The following is a 26,085-nucleotide window of genomic DNA, read 5'->3' as shown; positions in this document are numbered from 1 at the left end:
ACTAAAGGGAAAACTGAAATGTAAGTTCAGAATGAGAATGTAGAAGTTTTCTTTAACCTCCAAGTGTTTCAGTGAGACTGCTTCTTCCCAGCCCTGTCACAGCCTCCTGTGTGAAGGGGACAAGTCACTTATGTTTATGTGCTGACACTTTCCCATCTGTAATCCTCGGCAACCACGACTTTCTGATTCACAGGGGTGTTGTGAAAATTAATTAGTTCATGTTTAGCAAGACCTACGAGGGTTGTGGTGTGTCCCTCTGCAGGCGTCATCGCTTATCATGAAGGTTCCTTGCAATGAAGGCCACCACCAGCTGCTGCTTCTTAGTGGTGGATAAAAAATGGGTCCCAGAGAAGATTTCTTAGTTTTACTTATCCTTGAAATCTCGCCTCTCTTGATTCTTTTCTGAATTTATAGCATTTCTTCCCCCATCTACAGTGCCATTGAAAGTGCTACATGAAAATGGTTTAACAAGTAAATGCACACTGCTAAAATGGGTATTTAATTGTTAGAAAGGTACTGGCAATGATATAGCCTCTCCAGGCAACTTTTCCCTCTGCTGCCACACTGTTGAATAGATTTCAAAATACATGTCAGATTCTTTGTTTTTGTTATTCTGCAGGATGACTCCATCTACCTATCAAGTTAGTTGTCACCATAATTATCGTCATCATGAGAAAAAGCTCTTTGAAAGAAAGTATGCAATTAAAAAAATCTTTTTACTGTCTCTTGACATTTCCTTGATTCCCAGAAGTATGCATACAGTATCTATGCCTAGAAAACCTAGCTCTACTCCATCAATGAAAAAGATGAGGCTCAGTGATCCAAGTCACTCACTGATTTACTTAAAAAAAAATGAGACAAGACAACATCTCTTTGTTAACTATTACTTTGTATTTCCATGCAGCAAATCCTTCAAAACATTATATCAACCTCTGAACTATCAGAGTTAGCAAAAGAAGAATTTAAATGAGCTATCCTACATGGCTTTTCTTTTACTCTTGGGATGTCAGATAGGGAGAAATTTGGAACAATTCTAGTCCAGTGACTGTGGGATGTTGAGAAAAGTCAAATAACCTTTTTGTATCTTGGACCTCATCTCCAAAAAGTAGGAAGATGGGTTTTGAAGTTAAGGAAAAGTTAGGAAAATTTAAACTAATTGTATTGGTTAGTATGCTGACCTGAAAAACAATCCTATGATACATTATGTAAGATAGGGAAATCTGAATACTGAATATTGAATAAGAAATTACCACGAAATTTTAGGCACTAAAATTAACTGCATTAAAGATTTGTTGCTAAAAGTTTCTTTCTTCGAGTGACATATTTTACAGTTGAAATGATGTCTGTTACTTGACTCAAAACAATAGGAGTATGAGTGAATAGTGCTATTTATGAACAAATGTTACCATGAAATAATTGCTAAAGTTAAGTAATGCAAATATGGATGTTTGGCAGACTCTTCTCTTTAGTTTTGTATATTTGGAAAGCTATGTACATATGACCATATAAGATGATGTTAAGTGAAATGAACCCCAAGATAGGGACACACCTTGTTTATTTCTTTCTTGCTATTGTTTTTAATGTATCTAAAATGTACTATGTGATTTTTTTTGTTTCTCTTGTATGTTCTTCCCCAACGGTATAACTCCTCTTTTCACTGTATTTGATGTCGGTGCCCTGCATCTTGTATATACATTTTTCTAATTTGGGGAGGGGAAGGGAAAAAAATAAAATGCTGAAACAAGGATACAGGATGATCCATTGTAACAATGAGATGTACAAGACACTATTTAGAAAATGAACTTACAACTTGTGGGGGGAGAAGGGAGTTGGGGATGTGGGGAAGGAAGGAATGGTAGGGGAAAAACAAAGGAGGAGGTAACAATGCTCGATAGGAAATGTACTCATTACCTTATTCATGTAACTGTAACCCCTCTGTGCACTATTTTTACAATAAAAAACAAAAAAAATTGTGAGCTGAAAAGTCTATAGTCTCTTTAAAGTCACATTAAAATTTTATTTGATAATTACATGTAAGATGGAATGACTCCCCCCTTTTTTATTGTTTTTGGTCAGTTGTGGGGCTTGAGCTCAGGGCCTGGGCACTATCCTTGAGCACTTTTAGCTCAATGCTAGTGCTCTACCACTTTGAGCCACAGCACCACTTTGGTTTTCTGTTGACTAATTGGAGATAAGTCTCATGTACTTTCCTGCCCAGGACAGCTTTGAACAGTGATCTACAGATCACAGCCTCCTGAATAGTTAGGATTGCAGGCATGATCCATGGGCACCCAGCTATGGCTACCATTTTAAGTAAAATATTTTTATTATTTTTGCTGATATAGTGATATTCTAAGTAAGCCCACTGAAGTCCTCAAATACATTGGCCCAGCAATCAAGTACAAGAAACTGCCACAAACTTATGAGATATTTTCTCAGTGAAGAATGGCTTTTATCTAGCCATTAAAGCAATTTTAAAATTCCTATATACCAACATTCAGAAAGTACAGTCAGATTTTGAATTCTGGTAAACCTTTGACAACAATATTGACCAATCATACAGTTTGCAGAAACTGCAAAAGAAGAAAAAAAAAGAGAAAAAAGAGAGAAAAAAAGAAACTGCAAAAGATGCAGATGAATTTGTTTTAACATAGTGCCCAAAATATATTATTTGTGTGTGTGTATGCTGGTCCTGGGGCTTGAAGCTCAGGGCCTGTGCTCTGTCCTTGAGCTTTTGTGCTCAATGGGGTTAGCACTCTACCACTTGAGCCAAAGATCTACCTACAGCTTTTTGTAGTCAACTGGAGATAAGAGTCTCAAGGATTTTCCTGCTTGGGCTCACTTGGAACCATGATTCTCAGCTCTCAGCCTCCTGAGTAGCTAAGATTTCAGGTGTGAACCACTAGTGTTCACCTTATTAATAACATATTTCAATGTATAAAATAAAGACTCATGGCTTATACCAAACAAAATTATTTTACTGCATTCAGTGGTTCTTAAAGACCAGCAAGTAACTGTAAAAATAATAGCAAGATGTTTGAACTATCAACGTGACGCATGAGAAAAAAATATGAAAGAGAAGTCTAATACATCTTTGGCTTTGTGTTGGGGCTTGAACTCAGGGCTTCAGCACTGCCCCTAGCTTAACTGGTGCTCTAGCACTTGAGCCATAACTCTACTTCTGGCTTTTTGCTTGTTAACTGGAGATAAGCGTCTCATGGATTTTCCCGCCCAAGCAAGTTTCAAACTATGATCCTCAGATTTCAGCATTTTGCCTAGCTAGATTTACAGGCATGGGCCACCAATTCCCAACTTGAAAGATGTCTCAAAGAAGATATTCAATAATGCAAATATATATTAAGAAATGCCTTTCAAATCATGCTCTTGTGTTAGAAGTAATCATAGACCAAACTAAAAAGTATCAGGGCAAATACAGGGATTCACCTTAAAAATTGAACTGGCAATTTATCTTAAATGTTTGAGGAATCTAGTAAATATGAAGTTTGTTTATTTGGTTTTCATAGAATGAATTTTTTTCTTTGCTTACAGTTATAAAACATGAAATTTCATTGAAGATATATCCTCTTTGTCTAAACTTATTTACCTGCAAAAAAGTATACTGTTCTCCTTCACTCTTATTTCATCATCCCACTTCTATAATCTCATACTTTCTTGTGCATACCACCTTTCCTTGGAACTTCCAGCAAACATTAAAAGCTTCCAGGTTGTGGCTAAAACCACCCATCTTCCAAACTTCTGGGGTTAATCTTTAAAGAAGGTGATATCAGTTAGGTCATGAGAGCCAGTGGGAATGGATCCTCCTCAAATAGTGACTTAAAATAGTCAAGTCACACCTGAGCCTTACAGAAGCCACTAACCTCCACTCTTTCTCGGTGGATTTGAGTTACCTGTCCTGCCATTGACTCATTTGGCTTCTTCCAGAGCCACTTGAGCCATTTGTGGTTTTTAGGCCTAGGTTAGCAAAGAAGAGGAGGCAGACTCTGATTAGGAGGTAGGAAATTGATTTTGGCATGTTCTTATGTTCTTTTTTAGTCTTTCTTAAGAATTCTTGGCTCTCTTCCATTTTCATTTCTCCTAGGATCACATGTCTTAAGCCAGCAATACAGATGCATTATTAATAGAGTGGTTAAGGCCATGGGCTCTTGGGCCAAGACAAGCTATATTTATTTCTAGTATCTTACTAAAATCCTTTTTGAAGGTCATTGATTATCTCCTAACCAAAATATCTAATAGATAAGGTTGTGGAACTTTTTTATTCCCTCCTTTCTATCCTGCCTTAAAATCTCATACCCAATTTCCAGAAACCATGTTATTTGAACTCTTCTGTCTTTTGGATTGAGCTCTCTAAGTTCTTTGAAAAGCATTTCCACTTGAACTTGAACTTGAAACTTGAGCATGGTATCTGAGCTTATGTGTTCAAGGCAAACAATCTATCATTTGAGCCACAGCTCCACTTCTGGCTTTTTGGTGGTTAATTGGAGATTAAGAGTCTCATAGAGTTTCCTGCCCAGACTGATTTTGCACTATGATCCTCAGATCTCAGGTATGAGCCATCAATGGCTGACATGTGGATGTAATTTTTATAGCATAATCGATCACTCCTGTGCTCATGCTTCCAAAATTCAGCATTTCTTGGGCTTCAATTTTCTTATCTCCACCAAATGGCTATTTCCATATGCACTACTAGCCATGATGTTTAATTAGGCATCATTTGATTACACTTGCTATATTGTCCCCTTCTCACTAATGTGCCAGGCTTCAAACTTGAATGTTATCTCTGTATGTTCATAATAGCAAAGTTACTTTCTAAGTTTTACCAATTCTTTTTGTGAAATTACCTGTAATGAACATCTCATCACCTCCATGTTATCGTTATCTGTAGCCCAGACCCTTCTTGTTTCTCTATAGGTCATTTTTTTTCTATAGGTCATTTTTTTTCTATAGGTCATTTTTTAAACAACTTCACCATCTTTACTTGAGTCTTTCTGTTCTTCTCATCATCATTATTATTTTTTGAAGAATATTTCCACATTAAAACAGACCACAGTTCACTTTTTTCTACAAATCTAAACTGGCTTTTCTTGCTTCAATGCTTGCTACAAGTTAACCCAATTCTCCTGACCAGCAACTTCCCACAGCTTTTAGATATGTGCCTTCTGTTTTAACAAGCAAAACATATGTTTCTCCCAGGTTTGTGTCCAGGTTCATTTACTTCCCTATTAGAATGCTCTTCCCTTTATCCACCTACCTACCTTTCCAGGCCAGGGCTCATTTCTTCCACAAAACCCTCTCTAACTCTATCTCAACATCTATAAAATTTCTAGAGTCTTCTTCAGTGAGGCTTTAAATGATAAAACATTGTGAATAATCATAAAATTGCTTCTCAAGTATACATTTTATTTTCTTCCAACATGGTTTACCTTTTCCAGAACAAGAAGTTAAGACTGTGTCACATGACTATGGGCTCAGAGTTACTAGGTGTGAAGTAGATATATATGTGTACCCCAGATTGCTTGAGTTTTTAACATGTCAATGCCCAAGGCAGAGTGTGGCATATCTTGTGTTTAGGTTCAGCTTTCTCTTCCCTGTGAAAGGCACCAACATCTATTCTACAGCTCAAGAGACTGGGGAGTCATCTTCAACACTGTTCCCTCAGCCTTCATATCCGCTTCATCACCAAGCTCAGTCAATTGAATTTCTCCACTTCTTTTCCTATGCACTGCTGGCACTTCAGTCTAGAATGTCATAGTTTCTGCCCATTCAGGAGTCTTGTTACTCTTATTCTAATTTATTTTCTACTTAGAATATTCTTTTCTATGCAGATATGATCATGTCTCCTTATTCTGGGACAGGAAGGCTCTAACAGGCTTTTTAGTGTTCCTGGAATAAATCCCCAAAACATTACTTTAGTATAACTTACTTCTCATGGTCTGACACCACCTCATACTTCATGCTGCTCCTTCTCTGTGCATCTGATCCATATGTTCAGTATCTCAACTATACCCATTTCCCTACCTGCCAATATCCTTGCCTGAATATTCTTTTTTTGTAGAGGCCAGTTGTGGGGGCTTGAACTCAGGGCCTGAGCTATCCCAAAGCTTTTCACTCAATGCTAGTGCTTTCCCACTTTGAGCCATAGCACCACCTCTGGTTTTCTGATGGTTATTTGGAGATAAGAGTTTCACGGACTTTCCTGCCAGGGCTGGCTTTTGAACAGTGATCCTCAGATCTGAGCCTCCTGAGTAGCTAGGCTTACCGGCATGAACCACTGGTACCTGAAATATTCTTACTCCTTACTTAATTCTTTTTCATCTTCCTATCATTTGTTACCCCCTCCCAAAGAAATAGTTCTTTAGGCTTCTTGACCAAGTTGAAGCTCTTAATAATATCCAATCTCTCCACATAATCAGAAGCTTTTCGAGACAGGGAAAAATTCAGCCTCCAATAAGACCTGAGCATAATTCAACAATTCAAAAATATTTTAAATGATTGACTAAATGAGTAATTGTTATTGCTAGGTTAGCCTTTTTAGATGGCGAATGCTCTGATGCTTATTTGTAAATAAACAACTTGTCAGCATATGGTCAGTGACTAGACAATGCTGCAGTTGTCACTAGGTTAATCCTAACTCCATAGCACACATTCTTATTTATTTTATTTTTTATTTTTCTTCTGGTCCTGGGGCTTGAATGCATGTTTGGGCCCTGTGCCTAAGCTTCTTTGCTTAAGTCTAGCATTCTACCAAATGAGCCATAGTTCCACTTCTAGCTTTTCTCCTAGTTAACTGGACCTTGTAGAATTCTGCTGTAAATCCATCTGGTCCTGGGCTTTTTTTAGATGGGAGGTCTCATTGCTGTTTCTATTTCAATGCTTGATATGGGCCTGTTGGTTTAACTCATCTTGCCAGGGTTGGCTATGAACTGCAATACTCATATCTCAGCCTTAGGATTATAGACATGATCCACTGGCACCCGGTATTAGCACACATCTTTAAGTCATCTCAGTGTCTTGTTTGTTTACAGCAAAGAACTGGAAACTGGAATCTTCAATTCTGGCTTGACAGACCACATAAATGTTAATAATCTTTCCAGACACTGAGTTTAACTTCTTTTTTTCTGAAGTTGAGGATAGAACAAAAGGGCTTGTGTGTTATTAGATAAGTGTTCTACTAATGAGCTACATCCCCAGCCCTAGTAAATTTAACTTAGTAAATTTAACAATTAACTAGATTAAGAGTAGACATAGGATGGATATGTCAATTTGTGTTTGAGACAAAGTGCTCTGAGACTGGAATGTTGCTCCAATGACCTTTAGCATATGGCTGATTGTGAGAAGCAGGTCAGTCTTGAGCTCCATTCATTCACATTTCATTCACATTTCTTTCTGAATTACCCAGAGCACTTTATGAGACACTGTCACCAATAAGACATTGTGTAACATGAGCCTTGAGAAAATAGAAAACAGTGTATATTTTTCAATATGATAACAGGAGGAGAGAGATGCTCATCAGATTTTTCAAATATCTTGTGGAAGGGTTGAAATCCTTGTGGGTAGTGCAAGAAACAATTAAAAGATAGATTAAAATATGCAGAATAATTACTTTTCTTGAGTAAAAGACTCAAGGGTATAATGAGTAGCCGGAATAAATCTTAGAATGTTGCTTATTTGCAAAATATTGCCAAGTAGCTGGGTAATAATTCATAGAATTCATAAAGACTTAAAAGACTGCTGTCTTAATGGATTTTTTTCTATTTTACTTATTAAGATCACCTTAATAATTCATGTACAGCAATACTGTTAACGAGCAACAAAATCTCACGTATTTCATTTAAACTTGGCAACTCTGCTGACAGTTAATATAGTCTCATACCTCTGAGCCAGCAATTGTAAAACAGCCCGTGGCTGTTAGTAACTGAAACTATCCCATTTATGATAATCCTAAGAAAAGTTATGTCCTAGATGAATGGTTGGATTTTATGGTCATTTACTAGGAAGATTTACTCGTCCTTCATTTGTGGGGAGTGACAGGACAATGAGCCCAAACTCTAACTCTTGTTTACACGCTGTGTGGGTTGCTTTGCTTCTCTGTTAATGGAAGCAACTGATCATTGTTTTCTTGGAAGAAAGAGGAGTTTCTATCAAGAGTTTAACACTTTCCTATGATTATACCGGCTTTAGATAGTAAAAGTTATATAACACTATTCTATTAGTTAAAGTAATCCTTCACTCAAATAGGAATCTGAATGCACAGATCATTTAGATTCAACTTCTTTTTTTTGTACTGGTCCTGGCTTTTGATCAAAATGGTATCCCTGAGCTTTTTTTTCTAAGGGCTAGTATTCTACCACTTGAGCCACTTTTGGGGGAAGAGAGAGAGAAAGAGAGAGAGGGGGGGTGATGGAGGGAGGAATGGAAGGAGGGAGAAAGAATGAATGTAAGTGGAAATAAGAGCCCCATGGACTTTCTTGTCTGGGTTGGCTTTGAACTGTGATCCTCAGATCTCAGCCTCTCAAGTAGCTAGGATTACAGGCCTGAGCCATTGGTACCTGGCTTAGATTCAACTTTAATACCAGCATTTACCAGGCAACAGGCAACTTTTTTTCCTTAACATAAAGTGGTTCAATAGCTTTTCCACACAACAGAGTGTCTCAGGTGATAATTCTTAAGATACTGTTCAAAATGAAATTTCAAGGGCATATGCTAATGTTAACACATTTATTTGCTATATCTTGTTATATGAAATCACTCACTACTAAGTTCACAGTAAAAATAGTCTCTAATTAAATTTATTCTATATCCAATGGACTTGTATTAAATGACTCGTTCTTGGATCTCTAAATTAACTTGGAGAAGCAACACACACATTTACCATATATATGGTGTGTATATATATATATACTTATATGTATATATATAGAATGTGTATGTATGTATATATAGCATTAAAAGTCATAAAAATACTGCATTTTTGAAAACAATGAACAATGTCATCAAAAGAATCTGGCCTCCACTTTTATTAAAATAGCTTTAATGATTTGTACATGGAAATGTCATGAATAATTAACAATCTCACATATCTCTTTTAAGCTTGCTGTAAAAAACCTTGATCAAATTCAATCAATTTGGGTTGAATGCATGTGAAGACTTCCTACCTTGTATAAGGAGGGAGAGGCAGAGTAATTCTGGTCCACTTGTTGAATGTATCTGATACCAGGATCCGCTGGAGGTGGTAACGACTGCATTCAACATTGGTGGGAAGACAGTCCCTTACCAACGGGTGCCATGACAGTCCAAGATCCACTGAGTATTCCAATTCAATAGCTGCAACAGGAAGCAGTATATTGTGAATATAATACAGTAACCACATGTCTGCAGAACCAGGAATCAGAGTTACTTATTGTATTTCTGTATATTTTAATTTTTTATGTCAATTTGTTTTTTTCCTATATTAATGATTCCTACTTTGCTTTTCCAGCTATAAATTGTTATTTACTGATTTTTGATTTCCATATTGAAACACTTTTAAGGAGATATGATCAAGTGAAACATAAAGTAACTTTTCCTGAGTACTTGTTAAAATAAAAACCTTTCAGAATAATCACTTTATTTTTTTTTGGTTTTTTTTTTTTGGGTCCGGTTATGGGGCCTGAACTCTGGGCCTGGGCGCTGTCCCTCAGCTCTTCAGCTCAAGGCTAGCACTCTACCACTTGAGCCACAGCGCCACTTCCGGCTTTTTTCTTTTTGCTTATATGGTGCTGAGGAATTGAACCCAGGGCCTCAGGCATGCAAGGCAAGTGCTCTACCACTGAGCCACCTTCCCAGCCCCTCACTTCATATTTTTTTAACGTGAATATGTACACATTTTATATATAATAATAAAATACATTAAAATATATTAAGTGCTGTATACTCAAACATAATAATTACAGATGTATTGGAATGATTAACACACAGGGATTATATCAATTATATAATTTAGTATTTTGTTTGTGTCGCCAGTCCTGAGTCTTAAACTTAGGGTCTGGATGCTGTCCCTTAGCTGTTTTGCTCAAAACTGGTGCTCTACCACTTGAACCATAGCTTCGCTCTTTTGGTGCTTAATTGGAGATAAGAGTCTCATAGACTGTCCTGACTGGGTGAGCTTTGAACTGTGATCCTCAGAACTTAGCTTCTTGAGTAGCTAGGATTACAGGTGTGAGCCATTAGTGCTTGATCAATTATATATCTTTTTTTTTTTAATGTCAGTCATGGGGCTTGAACTCTGGGTATGGGTACTGTCCCTGAGCTCTTCAGCTCAAGGCAAGTGCTCTACCACTTAAGCCACAGCACCACTTCCTTAATTATAGATATTAATGATCAATTATATTTAAGTACTTACAAAACTGAACAGCCCTCTCAAAATTATTATATAAGCTATTAATTATTTATAAAAGAAATTTTCATCTGTATATGTTTTAAAAATAAGTTTACATTCAACAAATTAGAATCCAAAAAAACCACAGAAAGAATCAACAAAGAGTTGGTTCTTCAAAAAAATTAACAAAATTGACAGGCCCTTAGCAAATCTTAGAAAAAGAAGAGAACACACCCAAATAAACAAACTCAGAGATGAGAATGGAAACATCACTACAGAAACAACCAAGATTCAGAACATTATAAGGGAATACTTCTCAAACCTTTATGCTAATAACTTTGAGAACCTGGGAGAAATGGATCTTTTCTTAGCAAATATCCACATGCCTAACCTAAACCAATATGAGTTAAACCAACTTAAGAGACCCATATCAAGCATGAAATAAAAACAGCAATAAGAGACCTCCCATCTAAAAAAAGCCAAGGACCAGATGGATTTACAGCAGAATTCTACAAGGCCTTTAAAGCAGAGCCCATACCAATACTCCTCCAACTCTTCAATGAAATTGAAAGAGAAAGTTCACTATCGAACTCTTTCTATAAAGCCATGATAAACCTCATCCCAAAACTAGGCATGGACTCATCAAAGAAAGAGAACTATAGGCCCATCTCTTTGATGAACATCGATGCAAAACTTCTCAACAAAATTTTGGCCAATCGACTTCAACAATTAATCCAAAAAATCATACACCATGATCAAACAGGATTCATTTCAGGGATGCAAAGCTGGTTCAATATACGTAAATCAATTAATATTATTCATCACATCAACAAGAGCAAGGTTAAGAACCACATGGTTATCTCAATAGATGCAGAAAAAGCATTTGACAAGATCCATCACCCCTTTATGATGAAGGCTCTGGAAAAACTAGGAATCCATGGAACATTCCTCAATACAATAAAGGCTGGATATGACAAACCTACAGCCAGCATTATACTCAATGGTGAAAAACGAAAGCCATTTCCTCTAAACTCAGGAATGAGACAAGGATGTCCACTCTCTCTACTACTCTTCAATTTAGTATTAGAATGCCTAGCTACAGCAATAAGACAAGATGCAAACATAAAGGGATCCAAATAGGGAAAGATGAAGTAAAACTCTCTCTCTTTGCAGATGACATGATCTTGTTTTTAAAGAATCTCACGGACCCCACTCACAAATTACTCAAGCTGATTCAAAACTTTGGCAAAGTAGCAGGGTATAAAATTAACCCCCCAAAATCAATGGCTTTTCTGTATGCCAACAATGAGAAAAGTGTGGCTGAAATCAGGAAAGCAACTTCATTCGTAATAGCCCCACAAAAAATAAAATACCTAGTAATTAACTTAACCAAAGAAGTGAGGGACCTCTATGATGAAAACTTTAAAAAACTAAGAAGGAAATCAAAACAGAACTTAGAAAGTGGAAAAACTTCCCATGCTCCTGGATTGGAAGGATGAAGATCGTGAAAATGGCAATATTTCCCAAGGCTATCTACAAATTCAATGCAATACCTATCAATATTCCAACCTCATTCTTCAAGGAAAGAGAAGAAGCAATCCAACAATTCATATGGAAGAATAAAAGACCTGAATAGCAAAAATGATCCTTAACAGAAAGAACAGTGCTGGAGGAACATCAATACCAAATTTCAAACTTTACTACAAAGCCATAGTAATCAAAACAGCTTGGTACTGGCACAAGAATAGACCTCAGGACCAATGGACTAGAATTGAAAACCCAGAAATGAACCCACAAACCTACAGCCATCTAATCTTCGATAAGGGAGCTAAAAAAATAGAATGGAAGAAAGACAGCCTCTTCAATAAATGGTGCTGGCAAAATTGGTTAATCACTTGTAGAAAACTAAAGCTAGATCCTTATATATCACCCTGCACCAGAATAAACTCCAAAGGGATCAAAGACCTCAGAGTCAAAGCAGATACCCTGAAAACATTACAGGAAGGAATAGGAGAAACCCTATGTCTCCTTGGTACAGGTTGAAATTTTCTTAATGGAGACCCGGAAACACAACAAATCAAAGAAAGGTTGGACAAATGGGATTACATGAAATTGCAGAGTTTCTGCACGGCAAAGGACATAGCTAGCAAGATAATAGAAAGCCCATGGGATTGGGAGAAGATCTTCACTAGCCTTATAACGGACAAGGGTCTCATATCTAAAATATACCTGAAACTCAAAAAATTAAATCCCCCAACAACAAATCCTCAATGAAACAACTGCCCGAATAAATAAGTGGGCTAAAGACTTAAAGAGAAACTTCTCTGAAGAGGAAAGAAGGATGGCCAATAGACACATGAAGAAATGCTCAACCTCTCTAGCTATAAAAGAAATGCAAATCAAAACAACATTGAGATACCACCTCACCCCAGTTAGAATGGCTATAATCAAGAACTCTAATAACAACAGATGCTGGAGGGGATGTGGACAGAAGGGAACCTTACTTCATTGTTGGTGGGAGTGTAAACTTGTTCAACCACTTTGGAAAGCAATATGGAGGTTCCTGAAAAAGGTTCCAGCAATCCCACTTTTGGGCATTTACCCAAATGTTTACAAACAAGACCACACTAAAGCTACCAGCACAACTATGTTTATTGCAGCAATATTTACCATAGCTAAGACATGGAACCAACCCAGATGCCCCTCAGTAGATGAATGGATCAAGAAAATGTGGTACATATACACAATGGAATTCTATGCCTCCTTCAGAAAGAATGACATTACCCCATATGTTAGGAAATACAAAGACTTGGAAAAAATTATATTAAGTGAAGTAAGCCAGGCCCAAAGAAACATAGGTTCCATGGTTTCCCTTATTTTCAATAACTGGTATATGTCTGAGACAAGCAGAAACGGTCAGATAAGTTGATGTTAGGCAAAATGAATCCCAAGATAAAGACTCAAATGGTTTTTCTTTTCTTTTTTTTTTTGGGTCCGGTCGTGGGGCCTGAACTCTGGGCCTGGGCGCTGTCCTTCAGCTCTTCAGCTCAAGGCTAGGGCTCTACCACTTGAGCCACAGCGCCACTTCTGGCTTTTTTCTTTTTGCTTATGTGGTGCTGAGGACTCGAACCCAGGGCCTCAGGCATGCAAAGCAAGCACTCTACCACTGAGCCACCTTCTCAGCCCCTCAAATGGTTTTTCTTCTGATTTTTTCTAACATATTTATAACATGATTTCTTTGTTGCTTTGTATGTTCCTCTCCCACGGTATAACTCCTGTTTTCACTGTATTTGATGCTGGTATAATTTGGGGAGGGGAAGGGAAAAAACAAATTGTTTAAATAGGGATACAGATGGACCCATTGCAACAATGAGATGTACAAGATGTTATGTCGAAAAATGAACTTTTAGAACTTTGGTGCAGGAGGGGTTGGGGGGGGCCTGGAGTGATAGGGGGGTTGGGAAATGGGAAGGGATGGGAAAGGGAAAAAAAGGAGGTGGCAACAATGCTTGATAAGAAATGTACTCATTATCTTGCTCATGTAATTGTAACCCCTCTGTATAGTATTTTCAAAATAAAAAAAATAAGTTTACATTCTAATGATTTCAAAAATAATTTTCTAAGCTATATGAGGTAACATATGCTTGTAAACTTAGCAAGTCAGGAGGCTAAGATTGAGAAGCTCTAAGCTTTAGATGGGCCTAAAGAAAAAGTTCTTGAGACTCTATCTCAACAGAAAAAGCTGGGTGTGAGTGGGGTATACATTTGTCATCCCAGTACAGCAAGAAGCATAAATAAGAGGATTATAATTCAGATTGTTCTGCGGAAAAAGTGACATCCAATCTAAAAGCAAGTTGAGAGAGCAAAAAGGTTGTGTAGGTAGTAGTGTTAGTGTAGGCCAGGTAATAAAGGGTCTACCTAGCAAATTTAAAGCCTCAGAATTCAAACTCTAATACTGCCTAGATAAGTAAATTAATTAAAAATAAATACCTTAATCTCAATTTTGGTCCAATGTCCTAAGAAATATGCTCAATTATGCACAATATTTTCAAGGATATTTCAAGACTTCAAACTACAATTTTGTATTGCTTAAGCAATACAAACAGTCCTACGACAGAAGCAGCCACAGATACTACTACCCATTGCTGTCCTTCTGTCTGGAAATGGAATACCTACCATAGCAAGAGTCAGTGACTGAGCAGGAGGCAGCAAAGTCTATCTGGAGGAAGGAGTCCTCGTTCACAGCAATGTCTGTGGTGACCACATAACGAGTGCTGGCCTTCTCAATGAAGACCAGAGCATCACCAGTGGAGCCACACACAGGCATCTTGGTGCCTCCTGGGTGAAGCAGCCATTTCTTACTATCCAAAGTTGTGAAATCATCTTCCAAGACTGTATTGTCAGAAATATTTCCTCCAATGAGAATCTGAAACATAGTAATAATGATAATTTTAAAAAGCCCCCATTCTTAATTTGATTTTAAGGTACAGGAAAGTTTGGTCCTTTTTTGGTGTTTGTTTGTTTTTATCTGCCAGCCTGCTCAGAACTGGCACTGTACAGACAGCATAATGCTAGGGGTTCTTTCAGAAGGCTCTTGTTTATGTGGTCTGATGCCCATCTGGCAGGAGGCTACAGAAAACAAATCAAAGGATTGACAAAACCATTCACAGCTTTCATGGGCCAAATTGTGCCTTTGGAAACTACATGTCTCTAAGCTGGGAAAGCAAAATTTGGCTTTACATGGGATTATTTTCCATGTAAAATTTCTATTTAAGGACAGTCCAGCCCTGAGGCATTGCAGCTCCAGTTCTTTGCATGAGCTCTACTGTTTGTCACCCATGGTATTATGTATGAAGATCCTTCAGAATAGCCCATCAAGATGTTGGGGAGATTTATTTTTTTCTTCAAAGGCTAGGAAGAAAGATTTGAAATTGAATGTATGTGGCACATTAATGCTCATTTGCATGTTTTCCTTTGTAGAGAATTATAACCTTGTATTACGCTTGATAAAGTCCCTCTAGCCATATGGCAGCACCTTCTATGAGCAGGACCTATGCCTTCTGTCGTATCATTTATTTTTATAGGCCTAGGCAATTGAGAGAATAGAAAGAGAAAGGAAACTAAAAACCATAGCTAATCTAGCTGTGTGCCCTTGGGCAAGTCACTCAACTGTCTGTCTAGGACTTTCCCTACTGAGCAAGATGGTTGAACTAAATGCTTCCTAAAGCTACAGCTAGCTTAAATGTCAAGAGTGGAATAGTTAATCCTGAAGGGACTGACCTGATCAATAACCCAAGGGCTGTAGAAATGCCCATTTTCAGATGGCTGCCACCAGCGGAGGCGAGTAGAACCAGACCGGGCTTTCAGAGGTATCTCCAGGGCAATGTATCTGCCCACGTTGCTGGAGTTGCTGAAAAGGAACTCTTGAAGTAGATTCCAGGAGAGACCACCATTGAGAGAGAATTGCAGAAGCACAGGCTGGCTTCTGGGGTCCGGAACACCTTTACCACATCCCAGTCTCATGAAGAACTGCACAAATCTAACATTAATAGACTTTACTGTAGACTACAATGAGACATCCACATTGTTAACAACCAACAAACACCCAGGGTGATATGGGGAATGGATGGCTTTAATTAATATGATGATTTCATGAACGTCCAAAACAATCACTTCAAAGCCTGATTTTTCCTTTTTAATGGGAAATAAGTTAATTAAATGTGAAGTGTGAAAGGTAGCAATTTTGTGCCCATATCTGTACCTCAAATCTTGCCTCAGAGGAGAGCGTGAGGGATGTCAGAACTCACTGCACCCCCGGGCTATGTTGTAAGATGATGGGGGGATTCTAAGGCTCTTCAAATTTGGGAGGATGAATTGCAACTTATTAAAGATAAACCAGATCCAAGTCCTTAGTGTTTGAAACTAGAAAAATGTAATTAATGTGGATCATGCCACATTATTGGAAAACCAACCATTGTTAGGTTTAGCAGGAATTAGTTTTGAGAGACACATTCAAAATCGGTAGTTGCAGTACCTCTCTGCAAAAGGCTAGCAGCTTTTGGACAAGGTATGTTAGGCCTGGGCCTCTTTTCTTTTCTTTGTGCCAGGGCAGGAAAGCATGAGAATGGGTTCTTGATGGGGGGGCTGTGCCAGCCTCTGACTGTTGCTGGGTCTGGGGATGGGTGATACTGGCCACTGAGAACTGGGGCGGCCAACCAGTGGCAGCTTTCCTTGCTGGCAGGGAGGCGGACAGAGCAGCAGCAAGCAGCTGGGTGCCAACACAAACTAGCTCACATGTTATCTTTGGCAGACAAGCTGCTGGTTCCTGATCTGGCCACTATCCTAACTGGTAATGAAGAATAAATTTCATGTGGAACCAAAGACACATCCTGACTATTTCCAAACACTGGAAATAAAGTGTTGTAATAAATGTTTTCGGTACCATACATAAAATCATTACCTCCTCATGATCTCCCCGCCCCCTGTCTCAGGATCCTGAGAAACTGGGGCTTACATGGAACATTTTTCAGGTCAATATATGCAAATCCTACACAGCAAGCAACTGAGACGAGTTGCTTAATGGAGCTTTTTAACATTGGATTAATGAAAAGATGTATGGTTAATGCCTAGCAACGCTAGTATTTCTAAGAGCACTCATCACTTACAGAAAACTTTTAGAAAAACTTGTATTGGAGATGTGTTTCTATTAATTTAGTGAAAATATAGCTAATAAATTACTGGTGGTTAAGAAAAATCGTATCAATACTGCTTATTCGGAAAAATTTAGTAGCTTCTAAATTAAAGAAATCAGCTGCTAGGGAAAAACCTGAAATAAAAATAGAAAAATCGGTTGTGTATGTGCGTGTGCCTACATGAAATATAATGAAAATGAATAAAATCTTGTTTTCTATAACTATAGACTTATAGATAGGAATGCATTTTCTATGAATTCTGATAAAACTTATATGAAACATTTATGAAAAAAGAATAAATATGTTAAGATGTATTTTAAGATACTCTTATAATAGTTCAGAAATGAAAACATGTTTCTTTGTTCACTGACAAAAATAGGTCAGGGTTGCATTTTATACATGTTAAACTGCCTTTTTTATTTTGCTTGTTGTTTTTGGCTCATCAGATGATCAAGGAATATACATCTTGACAGGACATAATCCTCTGAGCCAGTTGAAATGTTTGTCTCTGAGTGACTGTGGTCAATTTAGAAAATGCCTTGTTAGAATGCATGTGAGACTGTGGAAAGAAGCTTATAAAGAATAAGGCTGTGCTGTAAATGTTCTTACCTAAAATTGCTAATGGAGATAAAATTAATCACCAGTGACTTCAGGATATACTATATTTCAACTGAGTAGTTTTTTTTCCCTAAACATAGTATAATAATGTGCATAATTTCTACATGGCCCAAGTGGTCAGGTAGTGAAGGGTACTGTGGAAAATGCAAATAAAGAAGATGAAATGTAATTTTCTGAAGTTAAAGTAAATTCAACATTGTTATTTCCCAATCTCAAATCCATGAAATAACAGATGTGATTCTGATGCAGCTACTGAACAAATCTTTCAGCTTTAGATTGGATATGTGAATGGTGTCTTATTAGAGCTTTGATCAGATATGCCAAGTGTCTGTGTCAAGGCCTTGTCCTTGAGATCACCTGGATTTTCTTCCTGATTTGATTATGTCAATTACTGTGCATTACAATATGCTTGATGACAATTACCTAGCATGTGATAAATCCAGGTCTCGTGTCATCAACATGCGTAAGCCATCTTCATTGAAAAAGAGGTTGTTTCCGCTGGAAAGGATTCCACATTTCCTAGACGGCTTTCCACCACTCATTAATAAGAATCTATCAGATTCTAGTTGACCTGAAAAAGTGGAAAATGTGGTTTATTTATGACCTCAAGCGCCAAGCAGAGTCATATTATAATTATTTAAAAAATTGGTGGTAGGGGCTTGAATTCAGGGCCTTACACTTGTTAGGCAGACACTCCATCACTTGAGCCACACCTTCAGCCCTCCCCCCTTTTATACAGAATCTTTCATTTTTTGCTGCACTGAACTACAATCCTCCTGTTTATGCTTCCTTCATACCTGGTATAGTAGGTACTACCATATCCAGCTTTTTATTGGTTAAGATGGAGTCTCATGAGCTTTTTCTCTCCCGTTGGCTGTCCTTAGACTGTAATCGTCCTGATCTTTGCCTCCAAGGTAGCTAGAATTCCAGCAATAATCCACTATGCTTGGCTAAATTGTATTGTTTTTAAAAATATGTGGTAAGTATATTCTAAATATACCAACTCTAAAGTCATAAATATTGATGATCAAACACCAATGGAACTGTACTCAATGGAACTCTACAAAAATTTAGGACTAAATGAACTCTTGAGTGCTTACTATTGCAAGAAAATAATGAAATCTTAGAGTAAATGTTACTGATCAATTTTCCATCATAAATTGCACCTATGTATACATTCTTTCACAAAACAACAAATCATTTATGAGAAAACATTACCTTCGAAATCATCTTTAAGGAAATCAGGATTTTTGGTGCTTATTTTACAGGTTGGACCTGAGTAGCCAGGGTCACATATACACTTGGTGCCATTGATGCAGCTCCCATGGCCATTACACATCTCTTCACATTGGGGACCAATGTAGACATTATCAATGGCCCATGTGACTGGCTGAGAGCCAGTAGGGTAAAAGCCCTGGTACCATCTGAAACGCACGGAGCTGGAAAAGAAGTAAACTCTTTAAAAAACTTATCAACAGAACAATAGACTTTTAGTAAGTATATCTTGTTGAAGGATGGGCAGTTACCATTCATCATACTCAAGAAGTAGAAACCATTGCCTGGTGCCAGTGGTTCATGCTCGTAATCCTAACTATTCAGGAGGCTAAGATCTTAGGGTCTCAGTTTGAAGCTAGCCTGGGAAGGAAAGTCCATGAGATTCTTATCTCTAATAAAGTACTGGAAAAAAATGCTGGATGTAGAGCTGTTGTTCAAGTGGTAGAGTAACTAGCCTTGAGCAAAAAAAAAAAAAAAAAAAAAAAAAAAAAGCTCAGGGACAGTTTACAGCACTAAGTCCCAGAACAGGTGCATGCAGATGTATGCACAAAGCAAATGAAATAGAAAAAAATGTGATTTACCATCTTAGGGAGAAATCTCCATTCTTCAGTCTCCAGGTCTTTTCTGACAAGGTTTCTGCTTCCTGTATACCCTTCCTAACTCAATCAGTGTGTGAAAGTTCCACCTAATCTTCTACTCTCTTCAATACAGACTTCCCCATTCAATACTGACTTCCTTAGTGAAGATTTCCCCACTCCTACAATCTACAAAAGGAAACTCCACACCCATTCAGCAATCATTCCCAGTTTATTCTCCTATGGAAGCCATTAATCTTTTTGACCCTATGGATTTACCCTTTCTGGATATTGCCTATAAATGGAACCAAACAACACATGACTTTTGTTTCTAACTTCATTCACACAACATTTATGTTTTCAAAGGTTATTCATGTTGTAGCCAAGTACCATTACTTTATCCCCTTGTATGATTAATATTCCTTCACATGGAAATTACAACTTTATCCCTATCAGTTGATGAATACCGGCTGTTCCCACTTTTTGGTTGTTATGAACAGAGCTGCTAGGAATGTAGGAGGACAGCACAAGAATTGGTTTATTCATTTTTTAAAAAGAAATTTGAAGGTTTTATTTGGCAAAAACATTGCTAATAATACTTGTAAGGTGAGCTTCACTACTAAAATGGACAGAGCTAATGGCTGATACCCCCACTACCCCTCACACACAATTTTTAACTAAACTACATCTAACATTTCACCGATTCTTTTCATTCTTCCAAAGAATGGGAAGTGTCCCCCCCCACAATTTCCAAGACCTAGTTTATATGAGTAGTTTCCTCTAAATCTTTTTTTCAAACTTTTACTGTAAAGGTGATGTACAGAGGAGCTACATTTATGTAAGTCAGGTAATGAATACATTTCCTTTTGAACACTGTCACTCTCTCCCTCATTCTCTCCCAATTTCTCCTCTCCCCACTTTCTTCCCCCAAAAGCTGCATAGTTCATTTCCAACATAGTGTCTAGTGGGCTTCACTGCTGAATTGGATCACAAGGGCTCAATAGTGATATACATATGATCATATAAAATGATGCTTATCATAATGAACTCTAAGAAATGGAAGAGGTTTTATTTTTTTGTTTGTTTGTTTGTTTTGGCCGGTCATAGGGCCTGAACTCTGGGCCTGGGCACTGTCTCTCAGCTCTTCAGCTCAAGGCTAATGCTCTAGCACTTGAGTCATAGCGCCATTTCTGGCTTTTTCTGCTTATGTGGTGCTGAGGAATCGAACCCAGGGCCTCATACATGCAAGGCAAGCACTCTACCACTGAGCCACCTTCCCAGCCCTGGAAGAGGTTTTATAATTTACTGTTTGTAGTTCTTTTCTTTACCTCTTTCTTTTTTCTGTCATTGTTTATTTATTATCATTATTATTTCTGGTCTGGTCATGGAGCCTGAACTCTGGGCCTGGGTGCTGTCCCTCAGCTCTTCAGCTCAAGGCTAGCACTCTACCACTTGAGCCACAGTGCCACTTCCGGCTTTGTTCTTTTTGCTCATGTGGTGCTGAGGAATCAAACCCAGGGCCTCAGGCATGCAAGGCAAGCACTCTACCACTGAGCCACTTTCCCAGCCCCTGTTTTTTATTTATGTACCCTTTGTCTTGTATATATGTTTATCTGATTTGCAGGAGGGAAGGTGAAACAGAAGCGGTGGAACAAAGAGTTTGTTTAAATACTACTTTCAGAAATGGAGAGACAAAGGGTGAACAAATGCAGCAATGGTACTCACTGGACACTATGTTGAAAATGTATTATACAACTCATGGGTGGGAATGGGAGGGAAAAACTGGAGAAAGCAAGGGAAGGGGTGACCTTGTCCAAAAAGTAATGTACTCTTTACCTGACTTATGTAACTGTAACCCCTCTGTATATCACCTTTATAACAACAAAGAAAGCAGTTAAAAATACCTGCTTTCAATTCTGGATAGAATGGTAGGGGAATTGCTATTCTAAGGATATATGACAAATCTCACTGTCTCTTCAATATTTTGATGGAATTTTCACTATTATAGTCATCATTGATCAAGTTACTGGAATCTGCCTGATTCCTTTCCTGGCAGGGTCCCAGTATGACCTTTTGCACACTGATAATGCCCAGTAATTAAAAAAACCTGAAAGTTCTAAAGCTTGAACTTGGGGCTTTGAGCTTGCTCCACTTGTTTACTTGGCTGGCACTCTTTATTACTCAAGCCATGCCTCTAGTCTGTAAGGTTTTTAACTAAGAAAATCAGATTTAGTTTTAGGTAGTTGTTAGCTTAAAAGTCAGAAGTAAGTAAATGAGTCATTTTATCATATTACTGATGCCAAATTGCCTCCTTGGAAATAATCTGCACATTTGGAAACTAGTCCAGAAATAGTTTAGTGTATATTACCATGGACGATGCTTAGTTCAAAGAAGGATTTGCTTCAGAGCAAGCAGAAGACAAAGATGACAGGGACACTTATTTTTGTGTTCTATAAATGTGTCCAATCTCTAGTTATCACTGAAAGGATATTCTTAATAGATTTTTTTTATTTGAGAAAGAAATTAGAAGTCAAATACTGGGCTTGGGACTGGGTGATAAGAAGGAAAGGAATGTGGTAAGTTCTATAGTTCAGTAGTTAGTAGAACAGATGGAATCATGTTCTCACATAAAAGTTTAACCCTCTGAGTGCTGATGGCTCAAGCCTGTAATTCTAGCTACTCAGGAGGCTGAGATCTGATGATCACAGTTTGAAGCCAGCCCAGGCAGAAAAGTCTGTGAGACTTTTATCTCCAATAAACTACTCGAAAAATTTGGAAGTGGTACTGTGGCTCAAGTGGTACAGTGCTAGCCTTGAACACAAAGAAACTCGGGGATAGCACTCAGGCCCTGAGTTCAAGCCACAGCACTGACAAAAAAGAAAAGTTTAGCCCAACATTGTTTAATACCTGGATTCCAACTGTACTAAGCTGCCCCCAAAATGCCAGTTCATAATTTGACTTTATTTTCAAATACTTGTCAGAGCTTAGTTTTGGCAAGCAGTACTTCTTACCTTTTGAACTTTTCAGACTGCTGAGCTGAGGGAAATGGCTAGAGTTTTCCTTTGAACAAAAGCCTACATGGATTTTTTTGAACTTATTTATTCAAATGTTCTGAATACAAATGAACCCCCTTGGTTGGATATTTATTATTGCTCATTGCCTTGACATAGAAACTGCAAGCACTGTGACAAATGGGCTGAAGGGTCTGGTTTTGCTGTGGCTCCTTCTGCTGAAATCTTCCTTGGAAGATTTCTCACTGTCACACTCCTTGGCTATGTCAGCACCTGCTTTTCCAAGCCAATGGTACTCAAAGGATCTGGTTTTTAACCATAAACTTAAAATTTCAAGCACACAACTCTGCCTCTATTAAGTCAGGTTTTTAGTTGACTCATTATGAAACTGTATAAAGCAAAAGCAACCAGGAAGTTTTAAAGAGAAAAAGACTCTAGACTAAAAAGACAAAGAAGATGTGAATAAAATTTGTTGGACACTCAATATGTACATTTGAAATATAGATTAGCAGTATGTTGGAGGCACAAAGAATGACCATTTGGCACCTAAGAATATTTAATATTTTTTGTGAAACTAATATACAATGATTCTTAGAAAAGGGTAAATTAAACATGGATTTTGTAACCCTTTTTAGCAGCTCACATTTTCCCTTCCCATCATTATGTACCATGTTGAGTACAAACCAAGGAATGGTTCACTGAGTTGGAGAAAATGTAACTTTTGCCTTCCAGCAATTCATGCCTGTGTGGGTTTTAAGAACAGGGCAAATTCTTTTTTACTACAAAGACTAAGGAGGACTATGATGGCAAATTCTTCTCTTCACAGAAAGGGGTGAAGGCAGTTTAAAAAGTAGGTTTAGACCATTCTGAGAGTTGTCACACCCCTTTAGCCCATTTAATTTCGTTCCATAGAAATAAAAATGACATGGAACACAAATAACATGACAGTCCAAATTCTTTGGGAATGAGTTTTGTAAGTAGATTTTTTTTAACCAGTGGTGAAAATATAGATGTCTGCATTTCTGTTGCTCATATTTGTAAATAATATTGTTATGTGTTATATATGAGCCTGGTATACTGGACAAGTGTTACATGCTAAGAGAGATGGTCTCAGTGACATTAGACACAGTGTGGACTGGTATGGCCAGTGTCTCTAACAGTGAATTTACTTCATATCCTCTCAATGGGTTTCTTTCCACATGAGAACTTGAAATCATGACATAAAACCTACTTTTTTTGGTTCATAGTGGGGTTTAAACTCAGGTCCTTATTCTTGCTAGGCACATGCTCTACTACTGAGCCATGCTTTTAGTCTGTGCTTTCCTGGTTATTTTTGTGATAGATTCTCCATTCCAGCCTTGATGAATGCCTAGACCCTGATCCACCTATTTTAGGCTTCCTATAGTTTCTGGGATGGCAGAAACATGCCGCAACATCCAGCTTTTCTCCACTGAGGAAAGTAGACTTTTCGGTTAGAGCTAGCTTGGAACTATGATCCTGTCAATCTCAGCTTCAACATAACTTGGGATGACAGGTGTATAACGCACTGCTGTGCCTATGGATTAGGAATGGGCCTCTCCAACTTGTCTGCATGTGCTGGCTATGAGCTATAATCATCCTATTCTCAGTTTCCCAAGTAGGTTAGGATACAGGACTGAGCCACCAATGCTTGCTTTCTAAAACCTCTTTTAAGGTTATTTAACAATTCTTCATAAAATTTGGACTAGTGTGTATTAATTGGGCAAAGGGGCTCCAATGTGATATCTCCAAACATGTATACAATGTACTTTGATCAAATTAAGTCTTTATTCTTTTTCAGTTTTCTTAAGTAGGACATTAAAAGTCCTCTAAAGAGAAAGCTTGTTTTTTCAGCAATATGATAGACGTTAGTAGCATCATCTCTTTAGGTTGCTATAATAAAATAATATAAATTAAGTGGGTTCTAAACAGGAATTTATTGTTTACAGTTCTGGAGGCTAGAAAGTTCCTGATACAGACACCTCCAGATTTGATGTCTGTGAGGCTTATAGACAGTACTTTCTAGCTGTATCCTCATATGGTGGAAGACACAGAGCAATTTTCTGTGATATCTTCCATAATGATATCACTTCCATTTATGTAGGGTTCTCTCTTCATGACCTAATCACCTTCTCAAAGTCCCCATTGGCTAATGTCATCTCCTTACAGGTTAGGATCTCAACATAGGAATTTCGCAGGGGTGGGAGGGTGGTTCACGAACATTTGAACCATGGCATTGCATATATCTGATACCTACACCTTTTCCGCTGGCCATCCTTCTCATGGACATGGTGCTTGGAAAGCTATGTTTCTGGATTAACAACATGGATTTCTGGCTATTGCTCACTGGTTCAGACTTTCCTTTCAGGCAATTTGGAATGGAGATCCCAGAGATGAGAGCTGTGGTCTATGAAATGTGAGAAAAAACGATCCTAACCTACTGTTGCTCTTTGGAAGGTACTCAGACTTTCTGAGTGGAGTCAGTGTCACACTAAAAAATCTTGAGGACATTTTGCTCAGTAATGTTTATCTTTAAAAAAGTAGTTGCATTTTTTATTAGAATAATGACCACATATAATATCAAGGATTAGTAAGTAACAGAGTCAGGAACAGAAAATATTTAAGCCCTTGGCAATCAAATCAAGAACATGGTAGAAAGATGATGAGGATTATATTCAAAGAGAATGCAGGCTTTTGACATTTCCCTTTCACCCTTTTGGAAAAGTGCTAGGTATACTAATAGTACCAAGCTTATCTTGAAGACCTAAGCCTTCTAATTATGCTCAATATCACATTAGGAATAGAAGTCTGTTCCTATCTTAAAAGTGAGATACGAGTACTTTCTTCTTTTTAACACTCCGAATGAAGAATTCTTTCTTCTGAAAGAAAAGGCAGATGCTTGGAGGCAGGCAGCTTTGCTGACTTCCTCTCTTTCCCACCCTCACGTTATTAGCTTTATGTTTTGAAATCATATTCTTCCTTTCACTTCTATTAGAGTTGAAGTCCTTTATCTCCAAATAGCTTTTCAACAGAGGAGTCAAATATGTTACAGAGAGAGGCTGAGGAAGTAGAAATGCCTGGGGGAAAAGTACTAACCATTTTTAAAATTTTTACAAGACCAGGGACTATGCTGGTGGCTTTTCTTTGACATATATGCTCTCCTCCTGCGTGAGGCATAAATAGATGCTCAAATGTACTTAATTCTAACTGCATTTACAAGGGTTGAGCATATTAGTGGAGAGTCAAAAATTAAGGGAAAGCCATATTTCTACTGTTTCCAAACCTCTTAAAGATCCGTGGGAAAAATGCATGTTCCTCTGTGCAGTTCACAACATGCTCTGAAATCTATCTTCAAGCTCTAAGTAAGTATTATATCAGCGTTGTGTCCTGTGTTTTAAGTATGTATTGATCTGCTTCCAGCAAGAACTGAAAAGGAAACTCAAGGTGAAGCTTCTTTCCTGATATAGTGGCAAGTCAATGATGACTGCAGGAACCAACTGTCAAGTGAGAAACAAAATCAG

The 26,085-nt window shown here is 37.8% G+C and overlaps 1 protein-coding gene across 1 annotated transcript in view; it reads right to left on the bottom strand.

The window, feature by feature from the left end:
- Positions 1–26,085, bottom strand: part of Reln (reelin) — a 323,527-nt gene that overhangs the window by 43,541 nt on the left and 253,901 nt on the right. The window contains exons 41-45 of the mRNA XM_013034723.1: positions 18,904–19,124; positions 18,109–18,256; positions 15,656–15,914; positions 14,552–14,801; positions 9,174–9,342 (exon numbers count right to left, since the gene is read on the bottom strand). Coding sequence (XP_012890177.1) covers positions 9,174–9,342; positions 14,552–14,801; positions 15,656–15,914; positions 18,109–18,256; positions 18,904–19,124 — 1,047 coding nt within the window. The remainder of the gene's footprint in view (positions 1–9,173; positions 9,343–14,551; positions 14,802–15,655; positions 15,915–18,108; positions 18,257–18,903; positions 19,125–26,085) is intronic.

The sequence above is a fragment of the Dipodomys ordii genome, unplaced genomic scaffold (assembly GCF_000151885.1).
Source record: "Dipodomys ordii isolate 6190 unplaced genomic scaffold, Dord_2.0 Scaffold195, whole genome shotgun sequence".
Taxonomy (NCBI): domain Eukaryota; kingdom Metazoa; phylum Chordata; class Mammalia; order Rodentia; family Heteromyidae; genus Dipodomys; species Dipodomys ordii.
The sequence above is the reverse complement of the archived record's forward strand: the minus strand, read 5'-3'. Positions and strand labels throughout refer to the sequence as shown.